This window comes from Bombus flavifrons, chromosome 17 (genome assembly GCF_040668555.2).
Source record: "Bombus flavifrons isolate JBK064 chromosome 17, iyBomFlav1_principal, whole genome shotgun sequence".
Taxonomy (NCBI): Eukaryota; Metazoa; Arthropoda; class Insecta; order Hymenoptera; family Apidae; genus Bombus; species Bombus flavifrons.
The window spans coordinates 1845615-1871388 of record NC_138458.1 but is presented as its reverse complement, the minus strand read 5'-3'; the positions used below and the strand labels follow the sequence as shown (position 1 = coordinate 1871388).

Genomic DNA, 25774 nt, shown 5'->3' with positions numbered 1-25774 from the left:
GAAAAAACGACCTAGAGTCAACTGCACCACTACCGGAAGATTATTGTCAATCATATTGCAACGAAGAAACAGAGAAAGAGCCAGATTCCTCATCGACACTCTGTTATATCACTCTGAACCGTTACTCTGTTGTACTGATACATTAAATTTTACTATCTTTTGAGATATAGGTAATTTTGTGTGCTACACTGGATTATCCGCGTAGTAGTTACACATTTATGAATATCAGTTATTGTGAGAGTATGTGCGTGCGCAGCGTCTTGTAAAACAGAAGAATGCACTGTTCCGTACGCATAGTGGTAAAAAAGATGGTGCTACAAAAAGAGTGCTGAGACGCGTGTGTGACATTGACCACATCTTAAACTACGTCAGAGATAAGATTTCCTCCCCTACCTTCGGACCCTTTTGCATACGGCACCACTTTATCATCATAATCTACACCGAGCCCCTCAACATCCCCAAACCAAAACATATATAAGCCGAGTCTTCAGTAAGCTCAGGCAGTCCTTGTTCAGCCTTTCTCTGATTCAGTATATTATACTACCCATGTAAGACTATTGTAATCACTGAATTTATAATAAAGTTTGATAAAAGAATGTCAAGAGTTGGGCTACGGCTCAACCTTCTTCTTTTATAATCTAAGTCACAAGTTTACGTGACACTAGCGTTGTCGAGATTAATTAATTATCTAGTTGTCTTAATTATAATACGTTATTGTGATTAGTTGAAGTCAACCCCTTAACCTACAACTGTGGGCATAGCTCGTAGTACGATGATCGGGCCAAACGTAAATATTACGGGCATAGCTCGTAGTACGATGATCGGGCCAAACGTAAATATTACGGGCATAGCTCGTAGTACGATGATCGGGCCAAACGTAAATATTACGGGCATAGCTCGTAGTACGATGATCGGGCCAAACGTAAATATTACGGGCATAGCTTGTAGTACGATGATCGGGCCAAATATAATATATAATATAATATATAATATCTTGTTTACGTTTTCGGCCCAAAATTCTCGAACGTAAATCGTAAGTTAAGGCGTTAAACAACCATCGTTTCCTATTTAATCAACACCTGTTTAATCCATTTATTATAAATAAACTAATCATAATAGTACAGGACACTACAATATATTACTACTGCAACAAATATAAATGTAAGGAAGCGTGTTGAATGTTGAATATATAGCACATAGGATAGTATAGTAATAGATAGATAGTAATAGGATAACCACATCTGACAAAATATCCTGCATCGAAACAATAACCAGACAGTAACAGGACAACCACGTCTATTAGGCACCCGACGATAACCCCTTCAAAGGAATCAAACCTTAGTATATAAACCTTCTCAAATCAGCACTCAATACGCTTTTGTTATAACACTGTGAACCGTTACTCTGTTGGAGTCATATAATAAATTTTACTATCATATCTGAAATCTGAATTTTTGATTTTACTTGCGAAAAGTTCGAACTGCGACGTGAGGAGACAACCGATAATCTATTAATTTAGCGATTTTCTGTGTTTTCTATGTGACACCCGCGACGCGGAAATCCTCGGACTGTCCACTCCGAACAACTCTGCAAACGTTCTTCCAATCAGTACGAAAAACAATCCACATATAATACAAGTAATAAACTTTAAAATGGCACATGTTGCATCTTTTATTGTTTAATAGTTTAGTATTGACGATTCTTTCTTAGATTTATCTTAGAGCCAATTGGTCCTAGAGAAACGTTTTATTTTTTAAATCATGTGGAATAATTCCAGAACAGAGAAATTTTATTTCGATTCTTCGGTAATTACTTAACAAGTATGGCATTTTTTGCATTTTTTGAATTTCCGAAATCAATTTTGCGCTAGTAAGTATAACATGCACTAAAGAACTAAGCTAAGTCACAGCTCAAGTGAATCCATACTTTCAGCTTTTGTGCAAATAACCATTTATTATCATAAACAGTAACGAATATGAAAATGAACATAACATATACAATTATCATGCTTAGAGGATGCGTAAGAAATTTTTTCGTAATATGAACGTTTTCATTTATTTGTAACAAAAAGAATTGATTGACTCAGTTTAACACTTCGTTTTCAACAATGTAATATTTCAGTTTTAATATATTTATTAGTATTTCGACTATAACTTATTTGCTTGTAAAATAATATTAATACTCTCCACTAGGATTTGGCAATAATCCGCAAATATTTATTCCTATTGTTTCTGTATTCTATCATGCAGTAAAATATCTTACTCCTTGCCTTGTGACATTGCAAGCGGGTTCCAAGAGTTTGTAAGCATCTTCTACGCACCTATAATAAAAATTAAGTTTTCCTATCAATTGTCTTACATTTCTTTTGTCCTTTGGACGTTCAAATTCGCGTATTGCTCTGAGGTTATCTTTTCCTGGTCGCACACCGCCTTTCTCGATGATGTGGCCAATATATTTCACTGAACTTTTTGCAAAATTATATTTGACCAGTTTCAAGTGAAAGCCTTATTTCTTAATAGCCCTCATCAACAGCTCTATATGCCTGATATGCTGGTCGAATGTTTTGGAAAAAATCAAGATATCATCAATGTAGTTTATGCAAAATCCGGAATCGAACACCTATATTGTTTTTTTTTTTATATATACTTGTTTTCGATTAACTTAATAGAAGTCTCTTGGAGTTTCACAGTTCCCACATCAAATTTCTATTTGATGAATACCTCTCTGTATTTCTCTATAAGACAAAGCACTTCTTTTTTCTCTGGACTGTTTAAATGTTCAAGGTTGTAAAAAAATTGATCGTTCTCCATGTACTCAGTGAAGTTTATCTCTCTTCTCATCTGATCATTCTTTCTTTCTTCTTTTTTCTTCTTCTTCTTCGTGATCTTCGCGATCTTCTTTTATAACAATTTTTTTTAACTTTTTGAGCATTTCTGAAATTCTTATCTTGTATTAATTTGAACTTTTTATGGCGTTCAACCCTAGGACAAGGTGGTATGTGAACTTATCATTGCGTACCACGAAAACATCCATTATTTCTTCTATTTTATTTATCTTCATTAGAGGTTTCACCCGGACACTCGTGAAGTCATTGCCACTGATAGTTTTGAAAATACTCTTATGTTCGGTTAGATCTGCTTTTATTCGATAAATAATCTTTTGGTTAATAGAACTTGCATTGGCTCCAACGTCATAAACACCTTTTTTCTTTTTTTTTTTTTTTTTTTAAGAATTTTCAAAAGTCCTTCCATGTCAAAACTAGACTTACTTTCAGTCTTTATTTTCCTTTTTGGAGATGATTTCTGATTCTTCTAAGTAAGTATTTTGAAATACAAAGTTTAAGTTCGTATCGATGTATGACGCCGCAGTTTCATCATCCATCGTGAGTGTGATATATTTCTATACTGACATACCTTGGTTAGACTTTTTGAGGCGTTCTTAACAATTGATGAACTGAATAATCCAAGATGATAACTTCTTGATTGATATTCCAGCGGAAAAACATAATTCACTTCATCTTTCGGTTTTCTTATAGATTCTACACATTCTGTTCTTCCACCTTTTGTGTTTTCGTTTATGGTTATACGGAGAATAATCTTCAACGGCATGGCGTAGAGAAAATCGATTTGTAATAACGTAAAACCTTAGGATAAATCAGACGATCGATTCTGGAAAATCAATAATCGATTTTCCAAGTCCTAAATTACCATTCTTCTTTCCTGCTCTAATCTATTCATCAAAATGACTGCCAATAAAACAAAGCAAAAGTAAAAATGTCAGTTGGCGAGTAATTTGAATTCTATAGAATTTACATATACATTTTAATATACACATATGTTATCTATCGTGCATCGACCTATTCTGAATCTTGGTTATGTTTCTGAGAGTATTTTCTTTCTCTCTGCTTTTTTCATTGGTTTTTCTTCTAACATTATTGCGTAAACCTTATATGCAGTGTTCAATAGTAATAGCCCTCTGTAGTTGTCTACTTCATGTTTACTACCATTTATATTTATGGTTGTTATTTCTCCCTTTTTCCAATCTGTCGAGAGGTCTTCTTCATTCCAGATTCTTCTTACTATTTCTTTTAGTTTTCTTCTGACTTCTCCTGCACTATGTATTCATGCTTCATTTTTTATTTTGTCGCTGCTTACTGCTTTCCTCTTGTTTATTCTTCCTATTTAATCCTCTATTTCCCTTTCTTCTACTTCTCCTGCACATCCCTTGTTTATCTTGTAATAGGTCATTGAAATGTTATTTCCACTCTTCCATCTTTATACGAGCGCTTGTCTTGCTTTTCTTCTTTCTCTTCCTATTAACATATGCCCATATTTCTGCCTTCGTTTTACAACTCCTTACCTCTTCCATCTTTTCGTATATTTTTTGTTTTTCTTTTTCTTTACATAATATTTTATACTCTTCTTTTCCTGCTCTTTATACTTTTATATTCTTCGTATGTCATACTTGTTTTACTTTTTTGGTCTTCCCAAGACATGTTGTCAGTGCCTTTTTCGTTTCCCAGTATTCTGCATCCTACAACTTTAGTCCTCTTGTTCTTCCTCATTTTCGCTTGCGTTGCTTCAATTAATTCTATTATGCAATTCGATGACCGAGCGATGATAGCGGTGGAACATACGAATCACACATTCGTCTTTTTAATAATTCCCATAGATTTTCTGTGGGTCTGAGATCGAAGTTTTGTACAGAACAATCCAAAACTGGAAATGTTAGAGTTTTTAGCCAATTTTGTATGCTTTTGCGTACATGTTTTAGTTCCTGATCTGGTTAGTGTGAGGATATTTTTAATGAGTATTACTCAAAACGTTAGATATATACTGCAGGTTTCAAATTTGCTGCTTCAATTCAACTTGACATGGAGGGAAACCACAAGCATATATAAATTTATTAAATTATAATTTATTGTTTTCTCCACTTGTTCTGCATTAGCTTCATATTCATAGCATTTATTATAATTTATATAAATAATTTTATTTCTTATGTATAGTGCAGCATCATTACTTATCCAGCGTTCTATTAAAAATTCGATAAGAGCTCGTTGAAAGTCAAGTCAAAACTTCGCTCCGAGCAAATACATCAAGCTAAGATATCGTGGCAGACCTGAGCATTATAAATCGATTTCATTACCCTCTTCATTTATTTGAAATTTTATTTATACATTTATTTTGTAGTAACTGATACAAAACGAATGTCATGCAGCCATTATACAAATAAATAGTAATAAGAGTTAAATAGTTTTCACTACCTTCCGGTATCCACTATCCTATTATACTATAATAAGAGTAGCTAGTGGAGGTAGCGAGTGAACTTTTATTATCCAAATGATCTTGTTCCTCAGGTCATTTGGACAAACGTAGTCCTACTGTATTGCCAAAAAATTTCTTACATTTCCTCTAACCACGATAATTGTACATATTATGTTTATTTTTCATGTTTCTTATTGTTTATGACAGCGAATAATGATTTATGCAAAAGCTACGATTATTGACTCATCATTTTGTTCATATAAATACTAAAAACTTTTCTTTTAAATTTTCTTTGTACATACAACTGTATAATTTAGCTTGCTCACCGTGTGCATTATTATCATTATTAAAATATTTAGTAAATAAAATTGGTTTCGTGAGTTATAAAAAAAAATAAAAAAAACGATATGTGAAATTGTTGATTTATGATATTTTAATAAAGAAATAATAAATGCTTTTTAATTCAAGAAATGCCATTCCTATTAAGTAGTTATTTCTAGAGTTATCCCATTTATTTATAAGGCAAGTACTAAGGAATCGAAATAAAATTTCCCTACTGTGAGTCTTATTAAATGTTTCAATTGTTTATGAATGTTTAAGTCACAAAGAAATCAATACAATTGGAATTAACAGATTACCATGTGTCCCCTCTGTCATAGCAACATAACTTTCTTATTAAGCACCTATAGTCTATAATAATAGCCTGATACTTATGATTATCGTGATGGCTGCCCTATTCCAATCGATTGATTCCTTGACATAGCAACTACCCAATACACTACATATATAAAAACACCAAGAATATCAATAAAGAGTGGCCCTCTCATTCAGCATTCAATCAAGTGTATAATATACATAATTATAATTAAGTATAAGTATACTTGAACACCTCCTTACCACCCTGAAAATAAGTTTATTACAAAATTATGAATTTTAAAGTTTTCATTTGTTTTTTTAAAAAGAATAAAACTTTGTAACACATGTTATAATTTGTTAATACAGTAAGTTATTAATTTTTCATGCGGATATTCTTGTGTGATAATGATAATTTTTTAATCCAAATTGCAGTTCAGTTGGTGGTGCTATCTTAACAAAACACAACTCATTTTATAGCTTATTCAATCACCTACAACATTCATTCGTAATATTTTCCTCTATCTCCACTCAGTTCCCAGATAAATATAAGCAAATAAGTAAGAGAAGAGAGTGATTTTTACAATTATACCACTTCTGATTGTGTATTGTTGAAAATAATCTCTTAGCTCGAACAGATTCTCATTCTCAATTGTCAATAGGACCACATTAAGCGATAGAACAATAATTAGAATTTTTTTTAATGAAATGGATTTAATTTAATTCAATGTAACTCGACTGGATTAGTGAGATATATATATATATATATATATATATATATAAGGAATAACAGAATAAAAATGTAGTTACAATATATTCCAGTAACATCCTCCATCTCAAGTAGTATAAATGCCAATGAAGATGGTTCACAGATGCAAAAGCACAGAGACTGTTAAAAGCCACCCTGATATATCTGCAAACAACATATTATCAAATTGTTAAGCTTTAGTTATTTATTTACTCCAATTATTCTTTTTATTCTCTGTAGATCTTATATCGAAAAATCAAGTATATTTAAGCTCTTGGTTATTTAAAATAGTAGATTAAAAATATTATTTCATTATAAGTATAAATATAATATGGATTAGATTTTGAAATATGTAATATTATTTCTTTGATCAGAATTCCACAATTAGATTCCATTGAACAATAAAATCACAAACTTAACCGTTGGAGTCCCAAGCAGCGCGATCGCGTTGTTTAGATTTTGTGTCGAAAAGTCCCAGTACATTTGAACGCTACGGACGACTGACGGTATTCTGTATTTTATTGTTATCTTCTCAATAATTTTTATTGAACAAAACTTGAGATATTTATAAACTATATCATAAAAATAACAAATATGACGAGCGTTATTGCGCCGCTTGTTTTTCTTCGCAATCGATTAAGACAAGCGTTAGCGCGCTATTCGCGATTTTTCGACCCCTGAGACTCAAACGGCTAAGACATTTATTGTTGCATGTTGCACAAATCCAAGATAGTTAATCCGTCGGTCAGACGTCGAGCCATTTCACGGTCTGCGTGAGCGTTCAAAGTTGTGCAAATCGCACCGTTCTTCTGATCAGTACAACTGTAGAGGACAGGTATATATGGATGTTTGACCGTGAGATTTATTGGAGGTTATCGTTTGTTGTCGTAACCGTCGAATTTATTTAAAATAATAAATTAATGTACAGCCTATATTCGCTGAGTCGTTACAAAGTATAAATCGCAAAATAAAATCGCGGATAAATACTCGATAAATGCTCGTCGCGTAACTCGGTAGATATCTCGTGATAACACTTGGATCGCTCGTTACATACAGAAAGATGCTCGTAAATACTCGTAGATACTAAACTCTTTTTGGTTGCGTCGCTTTATTTATACTGGTCGACGGAGGGGGGGGAGAGTCGGAAGATTCAATCGTCTTCCCGGAGATTATTTGTTCTCACATTACTTGTGTCCTAACGATCTTGATACTCCGAAACAACAACATAATATGAATTGTCCTCTGACTCATGTACCGCTACATAACTAACATTATGTTGCAAGATGTTTGATAAATAGCTATTACCAATTGATCATTGAACAAGAAAGATTTATGGGACTTTCGGTTCGATTCGTGGCGAGGGTAACACGCGGACGGAAACCTCTGTGGAAAAAGTGAAGTGTGAAGGGAAAAAGGAAAAGGAAGCACAAACTGGCATGAAGAAGAGAAAATAAAGAGTGAGCATACGAGGAGAGAGCAAAAGAAAAGCAAAAGAAAAGGCTCCAGAGAAAGATACAAATAAAAAAAACTAGAAAAGAAGAGGTTAGGAGGTCAGAAGTGCGGCAAAACAAAGTAAGGTAGGGAAACGACAGGTGGCGACAAACAGGGGAAGACCAAGGAGCACTGGTAAAGCGGGAAATAAGGCGGTCTTCAAAAATACACTGGACAAATACAGCTCGACAGAAAAAGAGACACCAGCCAGGGAGAAAGGAATGGAAGTAATGATGGAAAAAGCAGAGAAAATGGAAAGAGGATTTGAGGCAATGATAAAGGAAATAAAAGGAGTATTCGAAAAACAAGTGGAGGAGATGAAAAGGGAAATGAAAGAGGAAAGGGAAAGAAGTGAGAGAGAAGAGTGGGAAAGGGAAAAGAAGGAACCATTGGGCAGAATTAGAAGAATCGAGGAGGAGAAGGACAGAGCAGAGAGAGAGAGAGAGAGAAAAGAAGAAGGAACATAGTAATTAAAGGAATGGACTGGAACGAAGGAAGCAACGAAGAGACAGTAAAGGAGTTCATAAACGAAAAAATGGAGATAGGGGCAGAAGTAGAAAGAGCACATATGATAAAGGTGGGGGGGGGGCAAGAACACAATAATAGTGGCGACGATGAAATCGATGGAGGAAAAGATACGGATAACGAAGGAGAAAAGCAAATTGGAAAATGGTGTATATATAGACAATGATCTGACAAGAAAAGAAAGGGAGGTACAGCAACACATAAGAAGGGTAGCCAGAGAAAGAAGGGAAAAGGGCGAATATGTAAAGATAGGATACAAGAAACTAAAAATAGAAAACAAATGGTACAGGTGGAACGAAAGTGAAAAGAGGCTGGAGGAAGAACGAAAGAGAGGGGGAGAAAAATGAAAAAAGAGGAAAAAGGGGAAGAAGGGAACGAAAATGTGCTTCTGGAATGTAGCAGGGCTAATAAGTAAAAACAGGGAGGTGTGGGAATATCTGAAGACATTCGACGTGATCGGACTCACGGAAACATGGATAGAGGAAGGCAAATGGGGAAAAATTAAAACATAGACTGCCCAAAGAATTCGACTGGAAATGCAGGGCAGCAATGAGAGTAAGGAAAAAAGGAAGTGCAAAGGGGGGAATAATAACGGATATAAATAAAGAACTAAGAGAAATAGAATATAAAGAAATAAGTGATAATATAGTTGAAAGAAAAATAATATACAATGACAAGACATATAGAATAATGGTGGTTTATAAGCAAGATACAAAAGGGACATGGAAAGAAATAGAGGAAAGAGTAGATGGAAGGGAAGAGGAAGTGACGATCATAGGAGGAGATTGGAATGCAAGAACGGGAGAAGATGGAGGACTGATAAACGAGGAACTAGGAAAAGAAAAAAGCAGGAGATCAAAAGACAAGACAATAAATACGGAAGGAAGAACACTGCTAAAGTATCTGGAAGAGAGAGGCTGGCAATCAATCAATGGCAGAGGTAAAGAAGGAGAGCAGTGGACCTATATTGGGGAGAGGAAACTCAGTAATAGGCTATGTGATTGGCAATCAGGAGGCGACAGAAGAAGTAATTGACATGAAGTAGAAAAAAGAACAGAGTCGGACCACATGCCGTTGGAAATAGAAATAGAGGGGCCAGAGATACAAAGAGATGAGGAAAGAAAAGAAGAAGAGAAGGAGAGAAGGGAATGGACAAACGAAAGTGTGGGAAGATATTTAGAGGAGTGTAAAGACTGGACAAGCAGGGGAAGAACAGTAGAGGAAATGTGAAGAGAAATTAAGAAGAAGATAAACGAGGGAATACCAAAGAAGAGAGTAAGGATAAGGAAATTGGGCATAGGAAAAAAGGGATACCTGGAGGTCAAGGGAAAAGGTACGATTGTCGTAAAAATGACTAAGGCCTGTGGCGGGTGGATCCTATCCTTGTCGAATGCCCTGTGGGTGCCTGAAATAGACGTAAATCTAATCTCGATCAGGCATTTGGCAGTGAAGGGTGTCACCACAGTGTGTACGAGGGATGAGGCGATCGGTACACATGATGATGGGAATGTAGTATTTAATTCGAAGGTAGGGGACAACGTGTACTACCTAGAGACGATACCAGCGGAAGGGCATGTAGCAAACGTTTCTATGGAGAACAATCAGGAAAGACCTGGGGAAGAGGACGAAGACATTGAGGTTATCGAAGCAAAGGCTTACAAAAGCATCGTACCATGGCATGAGAGGTTAGGTCACCTACATGAAAATGCGATGAGGAAGATTCCTATAAGCAGTGTGAAAGAGGACTCGAGGAAGCACGAGGAACCATGCGGAGTCTGCGTGAAGGGGAAGATGACCAAAATGCCATTTCCGAGGACAGCTCACCACATGTGCCGGCGCCCCTTAGAGATCGTTCACAGCGACATCAGTGGGAGAACTCAATGCAAGTCACTGTATGTGTTTATACTCGCTGGTGGTGCAATATCCTGGTTGTCTAAGAAACAACCAATCATAGCTCAATCGACGTGCGAAGCAGAGTTCGTGGCGATGCAGGAAGCAGCAAGGGAAACTGTATGGATTTCCTTATTGTTAAGGGAGTTGGGTCAATTGTAGTATTGCCCTCGCCCTTGCAAGATTTTCTGTGATAATATCGGGGCTATTCCACGGTCAAAGGATGAAGTAGTTGTCGAAAGCTCCAAACATGTTCAAGTGCGTTACTTTTATGTTAAGAACTGCGTGTCGAAGGGGATATTAGATTATACATATATACCTAGTCCTGAGAATGTCGCCGACATCCTCACCAAAGGTTTAAATAGGGTTAAGACTCAGTATTTCACCAAAGCTATGGAGCTTGTAGAAACTACGATCAAAGGGGAGTGTTGAGAAAATCTAGATTGGTATGATCGCTAGTTACTACAAGCTAAGTTGGTATGACTTCTAACGACGCTCTTTTGTCTTAGAAGTCGACCACGTGTTAATTGACCAAGTGTATTCTGTGTATTAAGACGTATTGTACGAGGTGGAGAAATATATTGAAGTAAATCGAATCTGTGTGAATCGATTAATTATCAACCACAAACCCATATCAAATAACAGAAGAAAGCAATGGGGGGAAGACGGGTTAGAAAATTAAGTATGGAAGTATGCACCGAAGGAAGTAGGGGAAGCGTTATGGGATTTTTTAAGGAAAATATGGAATGGGGAGGGGATGCCAGAAGATTGGAAAAAAGGAGTAATATGTCTGATATACAAGAAGGGGGACAAGAGAGTAGCGAAAAGTTACAGAGGAGTAACATTAATGGACACAGCATACAAGATCTACGCAGAGATACTGGACGAACGGCTGAAGGCAGAGATTGAAACCACACTGGAAGAGAGTCAATTCGGATTTAGAAAACAGTTGAGTAGAGAAAAAGGGAAACTATATGCCTGCTTTGCGGACTTAAAAGCGGCATTCGACTGGTTAAACAGAGAGAAATTGGAGGAGAAAATGAGAAAAATGGGGATTAACGAAAAACTAATTCGAAGGATAAAAGAGATGTACGCAGAAACAGAATGTGGTGAGAATCAAGGATAACAACGCAAAAGAATTTTGGACAGTGAGGAGAGTCAGACAAGGATGCCGGTTGAGCCCGACGTTATTCAACATCTACGTGGCGGGGCTGAAAGAAGAATAAAGGAAAGGACAAATCGGGGGCATCGTGGTAGGAGAAAGGAGAAGATATGGTCATTGACATATGCAAACGATATTGTGCTGATGGCGAACAGAGAAGAGGATCTAAAGGAAATACTAAAGAGATTCGAAAAATTTTTAAAGGAAACCGAATAGGAGCTGAGCACGGAAAAGACCAAGATAGTAGTTTTCGAGAAAAGAAAGAACAAGAGGAGACAAAGAAAATGAAAATGGGGAGAGCGAGAATTAGAAGAAGTGGATGAGATAAGATACCTAGGGTACATTACTACAGAAAAACGGCAGTGATGAGAAACACATACAAGACAGGAAAAAGAGAACAACAATAGCAATGAAGAAAACATGGAGCGTGGGAGAAAGAATTTTCAAACAGGACTACAAGAGGAAAATGAAGATGTTTGGAGCACTGGTAGAAAGCGTGGCGCTGATTGGAGCAGAGGTATGGGGCTGGAACATGGAAGAAAGGCTGGATAGAATACAAAGAAGATATGTGAAATGGATCTTAGGTTTAGATATGACAACACCGAACTATACATTGATAGAAGAATGCAAGCTAACAGGAATCAAAGAAAAAGCATTAAGAAAAGCAGCAAGATATTAAGGGAAAGACATAGAGTCAAAAAAGGAACTAGCAAGGAGTGCATAAAGGAAAGAGAGAGAAACTGGGAAAATGGCCAAGAAGGGAAAAGAGCAAGAAAGAGAAAGAAGGGACTAGAAGAGATGAGAAATGGAGGGACACAGATGGAAGCAAGAGAAGAGCAAGAAAGGATGACAGTAGACCAAATTATAGAAGAAAGGAGAAAGAGAGAAGTAGAAGAGTGGTGGAGGAAGGATAAAGGAATCAAAATACTTAAAAGGGAGGATGAAGTGGAAGGACAGAAAAATATTAGCAAAATTTAGATGTGGAAACGAGACCAAAGCAAGAGAATACTGGAAAGAGGGAGAAAAAAGATGCAGGCTATGTAGAAGGAAAGAAGAAGATCCTGAGATATGTAATAGAAGAATGCGAAATAACGGGAAGACCAAAGGACACAGAAAAAATATTAAACGGGACTGGAAAAGGACTAACAGAACTGAAAACAATAATGGAGAAGAGAAGGGCAATACAAAACGGGGAGGAACGACAATAAGGAAGCATAGCAAGGAGGCAAAAGCCCAAAAGTTGCCATAATTTTAGAGAGAGGGAATAATTAAGGGAGTACAATAGAGTGGATAAGAGGGAAGGTAGATATATAAGAAGCGTAATATGTAGACGAGATGTAAAACCGAAAGCTCGTCCAAAGCCGAAAGGCACAGACTAAGCAATAATAAATAAATAAATAAAAAGAAAGATTTATTATCTTGAAGTGAATAATAAATATTATTTCAATAAAATTTTTATTACAATTTCTAAATAAACACATATTTTAAGTAATTAATGTCTTGATAAAATTTACAAAAATTTAATAACCTTCAATCGTGTGATATATTTCGAAGCATATTGGTACATGTAGTGGAACTTTACATATTTTGCCCTCCCACGTTGTTTCGCTACGTTTTTTATGTTTTGTGTAAATTTTACAGACTCTTGCTGGCCTTGATTTCGATATTGTTGGGTCTATATGCTTTGAAAAATAACTCCAATATTTCGCGTACAGTCTCTTTGGTAAATCTCCCTTCGATAATCGTCCTCTTCGTTTATACTCTGGTAACGGTATATTTTTTAGTAATAATTCGGCTATTTCAATTCTATATTCAGCGTAAGTCCGTTTTTCCCTAGTATTTATTTTGTTGAATAAAATGTACGAGCTGAACAAAGCAATATCAAGGAGGTAAAAGAAAACTTTTCGGTGGTATCCTTTCATACATTTCATTACAGGGAAGCATGCTAACATTTGGTCCAATCATTCCTTTATTATACTCAGTGACACATTTTAGTTTCAAAGTACAATTGAATCGACTTTTGTCTGGTTCAATCATTTCTGCTGTTTTGTGTTTTGAAGAAAAAATATAAATGTCTCGTTTATCTTCCCATTTCAATGCCAGTATTCCATTGCGGTTCCTCATTCTATATTCACCCTTTTTTAATTTTACTTTAGAAAAATCCTTTGGCATTTTATGTCTGTTGGGGCACTATTCCAACAACATTAGTTTTACTGTTAATTAAGGATTTAAACAATCCTTTATGTAATATTGACTGTGATAGTTCTTTGACAACACTTTTGGATGTTACTAGAATTTATTTTATCACTATCAATGTATATTTTAAAATCATAGCAATAACCCGATTTTGACTCACATAATTTATAATATTTTATACCGAATCTTGTCCCTTCCAATGGATTAAATTGTTTGTAGGATAAGTGTCCCTTATAATACATCAATGATTCATCGGTTGCAATGTCCTCTTGCGTTGTATATACTTCTTTAAATCTTTGATTCAAAAAATTTATCTCAGGTTTTATTTTACATAATTTATCTGTATTGTTAGCTGAATTGTTATCTGCAAAGTGCAAACATCTAGTTATTTGCAGAAATCTTTTGAATGACATAATTTTTCTGAAAATTGGAGTTTCTATAACTGCTCTCTTAGATCAATTTATTTATATTGTTGGTTTCTTAACTTTACCCATTATTATACACAGTGAAAAATATATTTTGATTTCACCACAGTCTACAGGAAACCAAGTTTCATCTAGTTTTAATCTTTTATTTTCATTGTTCATTATTTGATTTGCATATCGATTCATTTCCAAAACAATATTTTCCCAAAATATATTATCAAATATTATATTAAAAACATCTACTTCTTTTTTGTTTCCACCTAACTGACTCAAAGTTCCTACTTTTATACCAGAAATCTCTGTATAGTTTCATAATTTTTGGTTCATTAGTTTCTTCTTTCCAAATCCATAGCTCTGGTTGTTGATGATTATTGTGGTCTTCGTCGTCGATATCATCTTCGATAACCAGTCGCTTACAACATTCTCGTACAGAAAGTGAAATATCACTACTGTCACTATCACTATTTAAAATATTTATCAAATCACTTTTTGCGATGTTAGCAGAACTTTCAATGAACTCAACAACGCTTAACATTCTTTTTGAACTTATTTTTAGGGGTACCTTTCTAATATTTTTCAAGAAAATATACTGCACCTCCGAATGCGGACAAGAAAAAAAAGTGTTTGTTGCATGTATCCCAACGAATGTACAAAGTTTCACGTACAAAGTGCACGTGTTGCTTATGTTTGGCTTGGACGTACCACGTCTCTAACACGACGTTGCAGGTTAAGGGCTTAATGATACAATAAGGTTAATTGAAAATACTTAAAAACTATAAACAACAATGTGATATTGTAAATAGTTATAATGTAAATATTTTTAAATGTCAGAAAATGTTAATAAATCATACCAAAATTTAAAAATTTTTATTTTTCCTATTAAATTGGAATTGCATCACTGATTATTAAGCTTTATAATATAACAATTAGAGTTTCAAAAATAAAATAGAATCATAAAATAATTACTTCTTTATTCATAATGCATTACTACAATAATCTCCTTTTATTAACTGAATGCTTAATAAATATTATTAAGAAAAATGAAATTTATGAGAGTACTGTGTATGTTTTATTAACTTTCCTTTGACATTGCACTTTTTAACAATCAACATATGTATTTATAAATTAATTAAAGGTTTAATTTCTGTTACTTTTGCTTCAAAGGTGGAATATACTTACGAAGACAAACTCAAGGAAAACAACTCAATAGCTTTCAATAAGCTATGCTTTGTTACAAGTTGAGGTAATTGTTTACATCTTTGTGGCAATAGCAGAGAATGACAGTATTCAATCGGACTAGCATTAATTGCAATTATATCATCTTTGTCTGTATTATTTAAATTCATTATTTGTTCTTCCGACACAAGTTTTGTAAAGTTAAAATCTTTCTCATTGAAAGGTTGGTTCATCGAAATAATATTTTCTGGAGATCTTCTTTTATAACCGCGATCAATATTTAGCTAAAATTAATAAAAATTGTCAGTATTAAATATTAAGCAAAATAAATATTTATTATAAGATTATAAATAATAAAGAAAATTTTTATATGATTAAAACAAGTTTGTATGATATGTTTTATCAGAGGACAATATATAATTGGATTGTTCATATAAAACCTTTATAAAAATTTGAATTATTAAATATTTTAGACATTTAATGCCTGTGTCTAATGAATAGAAAATATCAGTATATATAAGAATTAATCTAATATATATTACTATTTTATCTCCATCTTCTCCTTATAACGTATTTTTTCTTTTGTGAATCTGTTTTTTGATTTTTGGATTTAATGTCTAGATTTACATAGAATATTGTCCAGTTTTTTTAACACCTTGTATATAGCACCTTAAACAATTTATTGGCTTAGCAGTTTCTGGAAGTATGTATCTCTCTCTAAACAACAGATGAATTTCAATGCATTTATAATTCAAAGGGGTTTATTTACATGGTTAAGGAGATTCCCAAACCGCATTTCTCTAGTGATGAACTATTCAATAGGTTAACAAAGAGAAACATCATACAAAAAATTTCTGTAGAAAATTGTGGCATATTACAAACATTATGAACTTTTTGACAATTTTCTTTTCGTAAAAGATGACAAATTTATAGAATTACAGATTATATATATATATATATATATATGTAATAATGTAAATGCTTAGGGTAAATCAGACGATCGATTCTGGAAAATCGAGTTTATTTTGAGAATAATTAAATTCAATGCAAGAACAGTTAATAATAAATCCACTACAAATTTTACCTGGAAAATCGATTTTCTAAGTCCTAAATTACATTTCTTCTCTCGTGATCTATTCTATTCATACAGTTACATATATATACAGGGTGGTTGGTAACTGGTGGTACAAGCGGAAAGGGGGTGATTCTTCGCGAAAAAAGAAGTCGAAAAAACACAATAAAAATTTTTTTTTATTTTTTTTAATTTTTTTAAATATCTTCTATATATAATAAATATAGTATGAAATTTTAGAATCTGTGTTAATTTGGAGTATCGTTCAATAATGTGACTCACAAAGTAGTTGAGTGAATTCGAGCTCAGTATAAGATCAATTATTTTTTAGATGAGAAAAGGAGTTGAAATTTGATATAAGATGTTTTTTTCGGTAAACTATTATATGGCACATCATTACATAAATTTGGTTGAAGAACTCTTCCGACTCCGTTCACTGGCTATACCTTTTAGATAAAAGTAGCTTTAGATAAAAGCTGCCATTTTACTAATTTTCAATTCCTTATGATGTTTAGATATTTTGCAAATTTTTAACCACAATTTCTATGGATTAAATTACTGGAAGTCATATTCACAAGACACAAGTATTCCAAGATCTGGTTAATGACTAAATGTACAAATGAAGGTGCACCATCCCATTGGGAGATAAAGTACATTATTGGCAAACAGATACAGGTACAGGTACAAGCTTATGAGTACAGAAGTCTTCCAACAAAGTCTCAGCCACCATAAATGTCCAGTGCTGAGAAGATAGACAAAACTGTGTAGGTCCGGCATGCCATAGGTAACCACATTATTGTCCAAATCAATACCAACTCATTTTGCCAACTAACACTCTGGCAATGCATACATGTTAATCTTTTTTGCAAAAAGATGTTAACGAGATGCTAGTCACAACAATTTAGTAATAGGCAACATTTATAGCAGCGATGCATGTTTAACCAGTTAGCTGTTTTTGACAGGTATACTCATCATGTCAAAAAAAGGCAATATTTTGTGTTATAACAATTCATGTCAGTAATAAAATTAAAAAATAAAACAGTCATTTCATTATAACTTAATTCTATATTATAACAGCCACACATACTCTGTATTTGGCCATTATACTTCATCGCTTACTTTTTGTGACACATTTTAACTACACAATTTTCAAAGTTTTCAAAGAAGGCGCAACAGCTAACTGATTAATCAGCAATTGCATACTCCAATGAATGTACCATGGCACGCAATATGATTTTTTTCAAATATTAAATTTTCTAACAATGCACCCTATGGGCATTAAAGTACTGAATACTACAGTATTGCAAATTTATTTACTATGCAGAAAAAGACAATGTTATATTTATGATTGTATATATCTTTGATTATATATATTGTATATATCTTGTATATTTGATCTTTGCTCTTATAATGGAATATACTCTTTTGCAGAGTGAGGATCTTCCCATATGCAGAATTTTAACTAAATCAGTAATACAAATGTCTTGCACTTCCCATGTTATTTGTTAATGAATTTACATATATATGAATCAATAGAATTATTTTTTTCCTTTCATTGTGTTAAATAGAGTTATATTAATTAAGTCATACTAGAGTAACTTAACACATTAGCACCATGACTCACATATATGTCATTTGGATTCCTTTGCTAGAACCTGAATGATATATATATATATATATATATATATATATATATATATATATATCATGAGTTTCTAAATGCTCTGATGCCAATGTGTTAAAGGATTATAAGTTCTTTGAAATACAATCGGGAAGAGAGACATTATGATTCTCATAATTATAAATCATAAAACATTAAATAATTTTAGTTCATTAATAGATATATATTCCTAAAAGTATAATACATTGATTAATAAATAAACAATTCTGATATTGTATTGGCAATATAATAACAAATATGATATATTCATTACTACTTCTTTAACTGTTATTTTATATATGATTTTGCACTATAAAATTAATTTATATAATTTTACTCTTATAAATATTCCTAGAATAAACAATATTATCCATATTATATTATTAGATATAATTACAGTTACATAATATTTATTTCATTTTTATTTTTGTAAATTGTCACTGATTTTGTAAATATTTTTCTTTTATCTGTTTATTTTTATTTTATAAGTTATCAACAAACTGTACTTGTGAGTATTAAAACAAAGAGATAAGCATACGTAACAAGATTCACATGTACTTTTGTATTAATGACGTTAATACACAAAACATATTTGTAATTATTAAAATTTGAACTAGAAAATTATCTCACGAATATTTATGCAAGAGATGGTAAAATTAAAGCATAGATTTACACATATGACAAGTGAGCAATAAAAACATGTAAAATATTTTATCCTGTAAATTACTATATTACTTAAACAAAATTGTGACAATTGAAAAATATTTGAAAATAAATTAAACAAATATTTATTATAATTAATTATTTAATAACATTACCTGGACTAAAAAGTGATATTTGCCTTCCAATATTTTCGAATCTTGAATGTTTAATATATAACGAAACACTCCATTCTTCTGGGCTTCCATCCACTTTTCTTTTAAAACCAAATCAAAATTAGATTCCTCATCTTTTTTAATATCTTCACTACAAACACAATTCGTTTCAGTAGAAGAATTGTAGGACATGACTGTGTCGGATTTTGTTATGTAGATTTAAATAATATGAAATCATTTAGCACAACTAACCACAACCTATTTTAGGTATAAACCATGTGGTGATCTAAACATAACCTAGTTAATATTCTATGTAATATATATATATATATATATATATATATATATATATATATACATATGTATGTATGTACTTCACCATAGATTTCCTGCGAAATTAAAAGATACTGACACGATAAAAAAATTATAATGCAGTGAGTTAAAATATGCAATAGTGAATACAATACATGTAAAACGAATTTATACCGTATTTAGATTAACTAGTTATATTTATTGTCTTTTTGTGTACCATAATTACTTAGATGAAGTGAGAAGTGTTGTATAATATTAAATATTTATTTTGTATCTTTTATCTTAGGTATTTTACTCTACAATATGATAGTATTACATAATTTTCTTTACATTAAGATCTTATTAATAATATCATTGTATTGCTGTAACACTAGTTACAAGAAAGTTATGATATGACTCTTTTTAAGAATTAAGGCATGATATCTTTATTATATTAGAAAATATGTTTAACCCTTTGCACTCCAAATTTTATTTCAATTTTGTTACCAGCAGCTCCTAACACTTTTAAGTGTTTTATTTGAAATTTACTTTAACTAAAAAATAAGGCAATTTAAATAAATAAAGGAAGAAACAAATTCACTTAAATACCAATTTTATTCACACTATTGTTGTATTTTGTAATTTTTAAGTGTATGATGTGTCTTGAAACAATTTCCAGGATGCAATCCTTGTTTTCTTTTACACATTTCACAAAAAAAGGTGGAACTGAAAGAATGTCGAATGGGACTCGACAAAGTAGCTTCTGAAATAAAAACTGATGTTGAGTCACACTCGATATAGGAGTGCAAAGAGTTAATACATTAATAAAAAATTAATAATACAAAATTTAACAAAGAAGAAATTAAAAGAAGACATTAAATTATATTTAAAATTTGTATTTCATATTGAGATTTTTGATCTCTGTTAAAAGTTACTCATGGTGGTATTAAAGCTAGTAAGTATAAGTAAATAAAGATAATTAGTTTAAAAAATTGTTATTTTAATGTTTGATCTCTGAATTAATTTTTTCATTTTGATCCTAATTTGAAATTTTATTAATTTTTAATGAAATCTTGTATTAGATTTAACTTTTTGTTGAAAAATATAAAAGAACATTTTCTTTATTTAACTGGGAATATTTTGATTCAAATTTTCTTCTACTTCCTTTTCATTGTTATTTTTACTATCTGATATTAGTTATGAAAATCATTGTTAAAGCTTGGAAACGCGCACGTCGATTACATTATCTATTCGTTACAACACACGCACAAGGGCCGACTTCCGAGAATATGCATGCCGAACCGAATAGAGCAATGGAAAACCATAAATAAGGAAAGAGAACAAGAAGCGTATCAACGCTATGTTACAAACAGCACGCCAGCGACATCCATATACCCATTCATCAAACACGCATAAATGTCGCAGGACACTTGAATTCCTAACAATTATTTTATATTTACATATAATAATCACGATGGTAAATATATTTTTTATATTTCACTGTGCCTCTAGATGTTTCTTTTGTTTTCTTTTATTTCTTTCATTTCTGAATCTTATTTGCTTTCTTTATGCTCTTCTATTTTCTAATGTAGTATAACAAAGTCTGGATATTGTCTGGTCTATGTTTGTGAGTTCAAAATTAACAATTTTTTGTTATAATTCTTTTGTATCGCCAACCATGATTTACTTGCATTACTTGGTTATTTACCACATAAATTTGGGACCTACATAAAGAATAATATAAAATTTGTAGATACGTGCAAAGTAGTTATAGTCTATATATATCTATATAATATCACAGAGGAAATTTTCTCTCTCATACATATGTATATATGTGATACATATATGATATATATGTATAAAGCAAATCAGTTATACATATATGTATATTATTTTACTATTTCATTAATAGTATTAGTAAATTATTAATAATAAATAATAAATTAAATATGAATTATATAAATTGTACACAAAATAGTAAATTATTATTGTATAATAATAATATTGTTGAATTTATTTATTTATTGAAATTACTTTTGAATTTACCAGAAACAATGATAGAAAGAACGAATTATTAATTAGATAAATAAATATGAGTCAAATTGTATCATGTTCGATCTCGCTTTCGTCAGAAAAGGTTCGTCAGTAGCAAAATCTTTTTTCACAGGGAACCGAAAAGAAAGAAGGTTTGTCGTTGCAAGGGTGATATTCCCTGATACGTAAACTTTTAATCTTTTTCTATTATTCCCGCCCTATACTGTATTGTACTCCTACTGTATCCCTCTCTGTTGTACATTCGGTATTTTTTCAGTATTTCTCACTACCAGCAAAATACAAAGCGTCTGGAGAATTTATTCTATCGCCGTATCCCTTCCAGAAGAACTAAAATTGTTGATTCGTTAGAAGTTTCTAAAATTACCTACCAAATTAAGAGAACGTTAATATAAATTATATCATTGATTCCATGTGTTAATTTTTCTAACATGCGCTTAAAATGATCCTCTCAATCAAAGAATGCTAATACATGATAACTACCGCTTGTAATTATACTTATTAAAAATTTTTTAACAAATTTATTTCAATATGTTTGTTTGCTTACGAAGGCTATGTATATATACAGTTTTGTTTTTCATTTAATATTTACTCCCAAACGTAGAACTTACTGAGCAAACTACGTACTGATAAAGTTTATATTACATTGAATCGTTTTAAGAGCTTATTTATTTCGTGTAAATTTTGTTCTGCATGTTGAGCTATTTTTCCTTCCGGTAGAATTTTTGGTTCATACTTCAGTAATTGATAGCCATCAACTAAATACTTCTTTGACTCCTGCTGCAAAAAAAAAAAACAAACCTTCAAATATTTGTTAATGTAAAGTGCAAATAAATGATGACAGAAATTTTTGTTCACAGTTTATATAATTGTCTGTTAATATTGTATAATTATCGTATTATGTAAAAAATGCTTCAGCTCCTTACCGCTCGCGTTAGAACTATAGAACTATAACGCATTAGAACACGCGTATATTACCGAAAGGAATAGAAACAAGGGCGACCAAAGATAATACAAAAAATGTATTTTGTAGATTAAATATGTTGTATATATGGTACATTTGTATTGTGCGTGTAGAGTAGAGAGAAACGATACACAAGTATGTATCCCATCCATAGTATGTATGATAGCGTTGCATGATGGCCTAGGACTCCGTTGAGAAAAAAGAGAGAAGTGCAGTGTGAAATCTCGTGCCCTAGGCCTCTGGCGAGGGGATACATACTTGTTTGTATTTTCGCTCTACGTTCTCTCTCTCTCTCTCTCTCTCTCTCACACGTACAATACAAATATACTATATATTCAACAAAAACTAATAGTGTTGAATCTACTGATTAGTAATATTATAAAAAATTCCTTATTGATTATTTTTGACTAGTAGTTCTCAGAGTCCACGAGTCAACAACTTATCGCAGATAACGTAATTTTTCACGTGCGAATCCATGATCTTAAAAATGATCAATTATTTATCAATTATTTTGCTTATAAAAATAGTACTTACAAGTTGTTGTACTCCAAATTTTTTATAGAAAGTTGCTGTGCGACGGCAGTATCTTCAAAATGATTAATAAGTACAATATTCTACACCTATTACATTCGTTACGAAATAGTCGAATAAGTAGACAAATATCCTCGAACAATTGAATACTATACAACTTTTTGTAACGAACTTTGCAACGAACGGCAGTCAACTTGGATAAAATTTTAAGTATTTGAGGTCGTATTAACGAGTTAGTTTATTAAAGAGATGAGTGGTAAAAATGTAATAGTTAATTATATTAAAATCATTTTAAGTACAAGTACAGAGATAGTGTATGTCGGTTGTAACCGTCGCTCACTTGATTCTATCGTATGACTCGCTATGCTGCACGCTATATTCTTCGATATACTGATTCGCTCTAAAGACTCCTTTCCCTAGAGAGGATGTCCGTCTATTTATATTGTCCGGTGGATTTACAGAAGATCATATGTGGTTCCGATTGACAATTATTCATAACGGCAATAATGTTTTTGTCCGGAGTTTGTTTATTCTTAAACCTCGCAAATCAAAACAGCGTTGATACTCTAAGGCACAACAATATGAGTTACTCCCGATTCGAATCGTCCTATGACTCATGTGCCGCTACATATCCATGTTTATAAGAGCAGTAATAGGCCACATACTTAGCCTTATCAGAAATTATTTTAGCTTCTTTTCAAATCACAGACGATGAGATCAAGGTTTTAGAAAACTTTATATGATCTTTGAAACGGTGTTCGAGATTTTGAGTGGCCGCCCGTTTATGGCTCGGATAGCACCTATCCCTTCTTTGGGAAATTTCGAATTACCTGTCCTCCCCGAGCTGTAAATCTGATGATTCAGAGGTCAAGAAAACCCCAGGGAAAACCCCCGGTCGGGAAGGCACGATGGATGGACGAGATCCAACGGCTGATGGGGGGAATCAGCGACATACTAGAACAGTCAACAGAGCGTCGTACCGTATGGGTGAAATACTTCACTCTCAACAAGACTTTACAACCGTCGTGTTCAGAACATCAAACTTTACTTTTATACAACAAGTGCAAATAAAGTGCCAAATTACACTAACACTCGGTTTATTAAGCTTCCTCCACCTTGAGCGTTAGTCGCTCTTTAGTTGATAACTCGCAACAGACGGTACACAAGATAACATCACAGATACAGATTTTCAGAATGTTGTCTCAAAATTTTCATGTTATCTTAAAACTTGAAAATGAAATGACAACTAAATTATGGATACAATATTTCGATATGATTACAATAATAAAGCACTTCAATGAGGCTGAATGAAACGGTAACTGGAAATTACATTTTGGCGCTTTAAGAAAAATGAACCCATATTTTCATGTCAGTGGTTACTACCTTTATATAAAGCCTTGCCAATTATATTTGCAAGACATGTATGCAGTAGCAAGAAACACGGACATACTCCATGTTGAAAAGTTTTTAAGCGAAAGATTTTTCACGGCTCGGCGGTTAAATAAATTTTGGTCGGGGATTACGTCTGATGTAACTATAGAATAAACTTTAATACGATCTGGAATGAAATGTGACATTCAGAAACGAGAGAAATGAAAAGTATGCCGAAAAAGAGGAATAAGAATGAAGCGACATAGACGATGAAGAACTTTAAGAAAAACCGAGATTATTGTAATCAAAATTAAATTTTAATTGATTTTTTTTGTGAATGTCTCTAAACTTAAGACCGAGCGACGGTAATATACAGGGTGGTTGGTAACTGATAGTATAAGCGGAAAGAGAGTGATTCTACGCGAAAAAAGAAGTCGAAAATATAGAATAAAAATTTTTTTTAAATTTTTTTTATGGTAAATAATTACTATAGTTTTTTTCTGTACTTTTCTGCGACCATACTCCTCTTTTCTTAATATCCTTTCTTTTCTTAGACATTGATTTGTCGTCGATGATGACATCATGGATAGTTATAAATGTTCCAGTCCCTTACCGCTCGCCTTAAAACTATAATTACTTAATTATAGAATATTACCGAAAAGAATAGAAACAAGAACGACCGAAGTTAAGACAAGAAAAGTATTACGATTACCGAAGTCCCTTTCTACCATTTGTATCTTCCCGTGATCGGTAATTGCGTTCTTTATGCGCATTGCCTTACATTATACATACATTATAAGTTATGCGAACAATATCATTATATCATATGTAAATAGTCACACTCATCACAGCGTGTTACCAATGGCGTTGTGTTCCGAATAAAATTCATTCGATTCGACCAAGATCGTGAATGATTTTGCTCTTCTCGCACAGACCTACGTGTCCTTCTCAGCATAGACTCCAACCTTCATACAGTCCGCTACAAAACTAAACATGTTTCAATGGAGATTTGTTTCCATACATTTCGCACATTTGTTCTCGGACTTATTTTTATTTATCTATGAATGAAACGTTCATCCGCGTCTAATAATATTTTTTTCTTCGCTTTGTTGTATTGCGTATTGTTACATCGTACCAAAATTTCTTTATGAATTTTTGTATATTTAGAGTGAGTTCTACCAACCACTCTCCACACTTTAAGAAGGATTTACCTTCTGAATATAATTTTGTAACAAGATTTCGTACTGGAATGTCAGTTTGCTTTCTCTCATTAGCCATGTTGGTGGTATGATCGCCAGTTTACGGACAAGAGTTAGTGTTTTATTTTTCGTTGCTTAACAATTGTTTTACGAATTATTTGAACACAATTTCGTCGGACTTCCTCCTCAATAACATCAATATTCAACAAATACACACTTGTATTATTTAAGTAAGTGTACTTTTACGTTTCTGTCAAAATACCCGTAAATATTTATTTTATTAAAAAAAATGTTTACAAATTACTTATT

General features: G+C 32.6%; 2 protein-coding genes and 1 long non-coding RNA gene across 13 annotated transcripts in view; 1 reads left to right on the top strand and 2 right to left on the bottom strand.

Moving 5' to 3' along the window:
- LOC138188605 (GDP-D-glucose phosphorylase 1) overlaps positions 1–25774 on the bottom strand; it is a 96508-nt gene that overhangs the window by 19937 nt on the left and 50797 nt on the right. The window contains exons 2-5 of one of the 7 annotated variants that reach the window (XM_069130558.1): positions 19310–19446; positions 19061–19208; positions 15514–15794; positions 6708–6810 (exon numbers count right to left, since the gene is read on the bottom strand). In XM_069130558.1, the coding sequence (XP_068986659.1) occupies positions 6708–6810; positions 15514–15794; positions 19061–19150 (474 nt within the window). In that variant the 5' untranslated portion in view covers positions 19151–19208; positions 19310–19446. The other 6 variants (XM_069130561.1, XM_069130562.1, XM_069130560.1 and 3 more) reach the window with 6 other exon arrangements.
- Positions 6341–6780, top strand: LOC138188618 (uncharacterized). The gene is made up of 2 exons (XR_011175584.1): positions 6341–6470; positions 6527–6780. It is a non-coding gene; the product is annotated as an uncharacterized LOC138188618 (long non-coding RNA).
- Positions 21782–25774, bottom strand: part of LOC138188603 (SET domain-containing protein SmydA-8) — a 53452-nt gene continuing 49459 nt past the window's right edge. For all 5 annotated transcript variants that reach the window (XM_069130550.1, XM_069130551.1, XM_069130552.1 and 2 more), the window contains one exon: positions 21782–22180. In XM_069130550.1, coding sequence (XP_068986651.1) covers positions 22037–22180 — 144 coding nt within the window. In that variant the 3' untranslated portion in view covers positions 21782–22036. The remainder of the gene's footprint in view (positions 22181–25774) is intronic.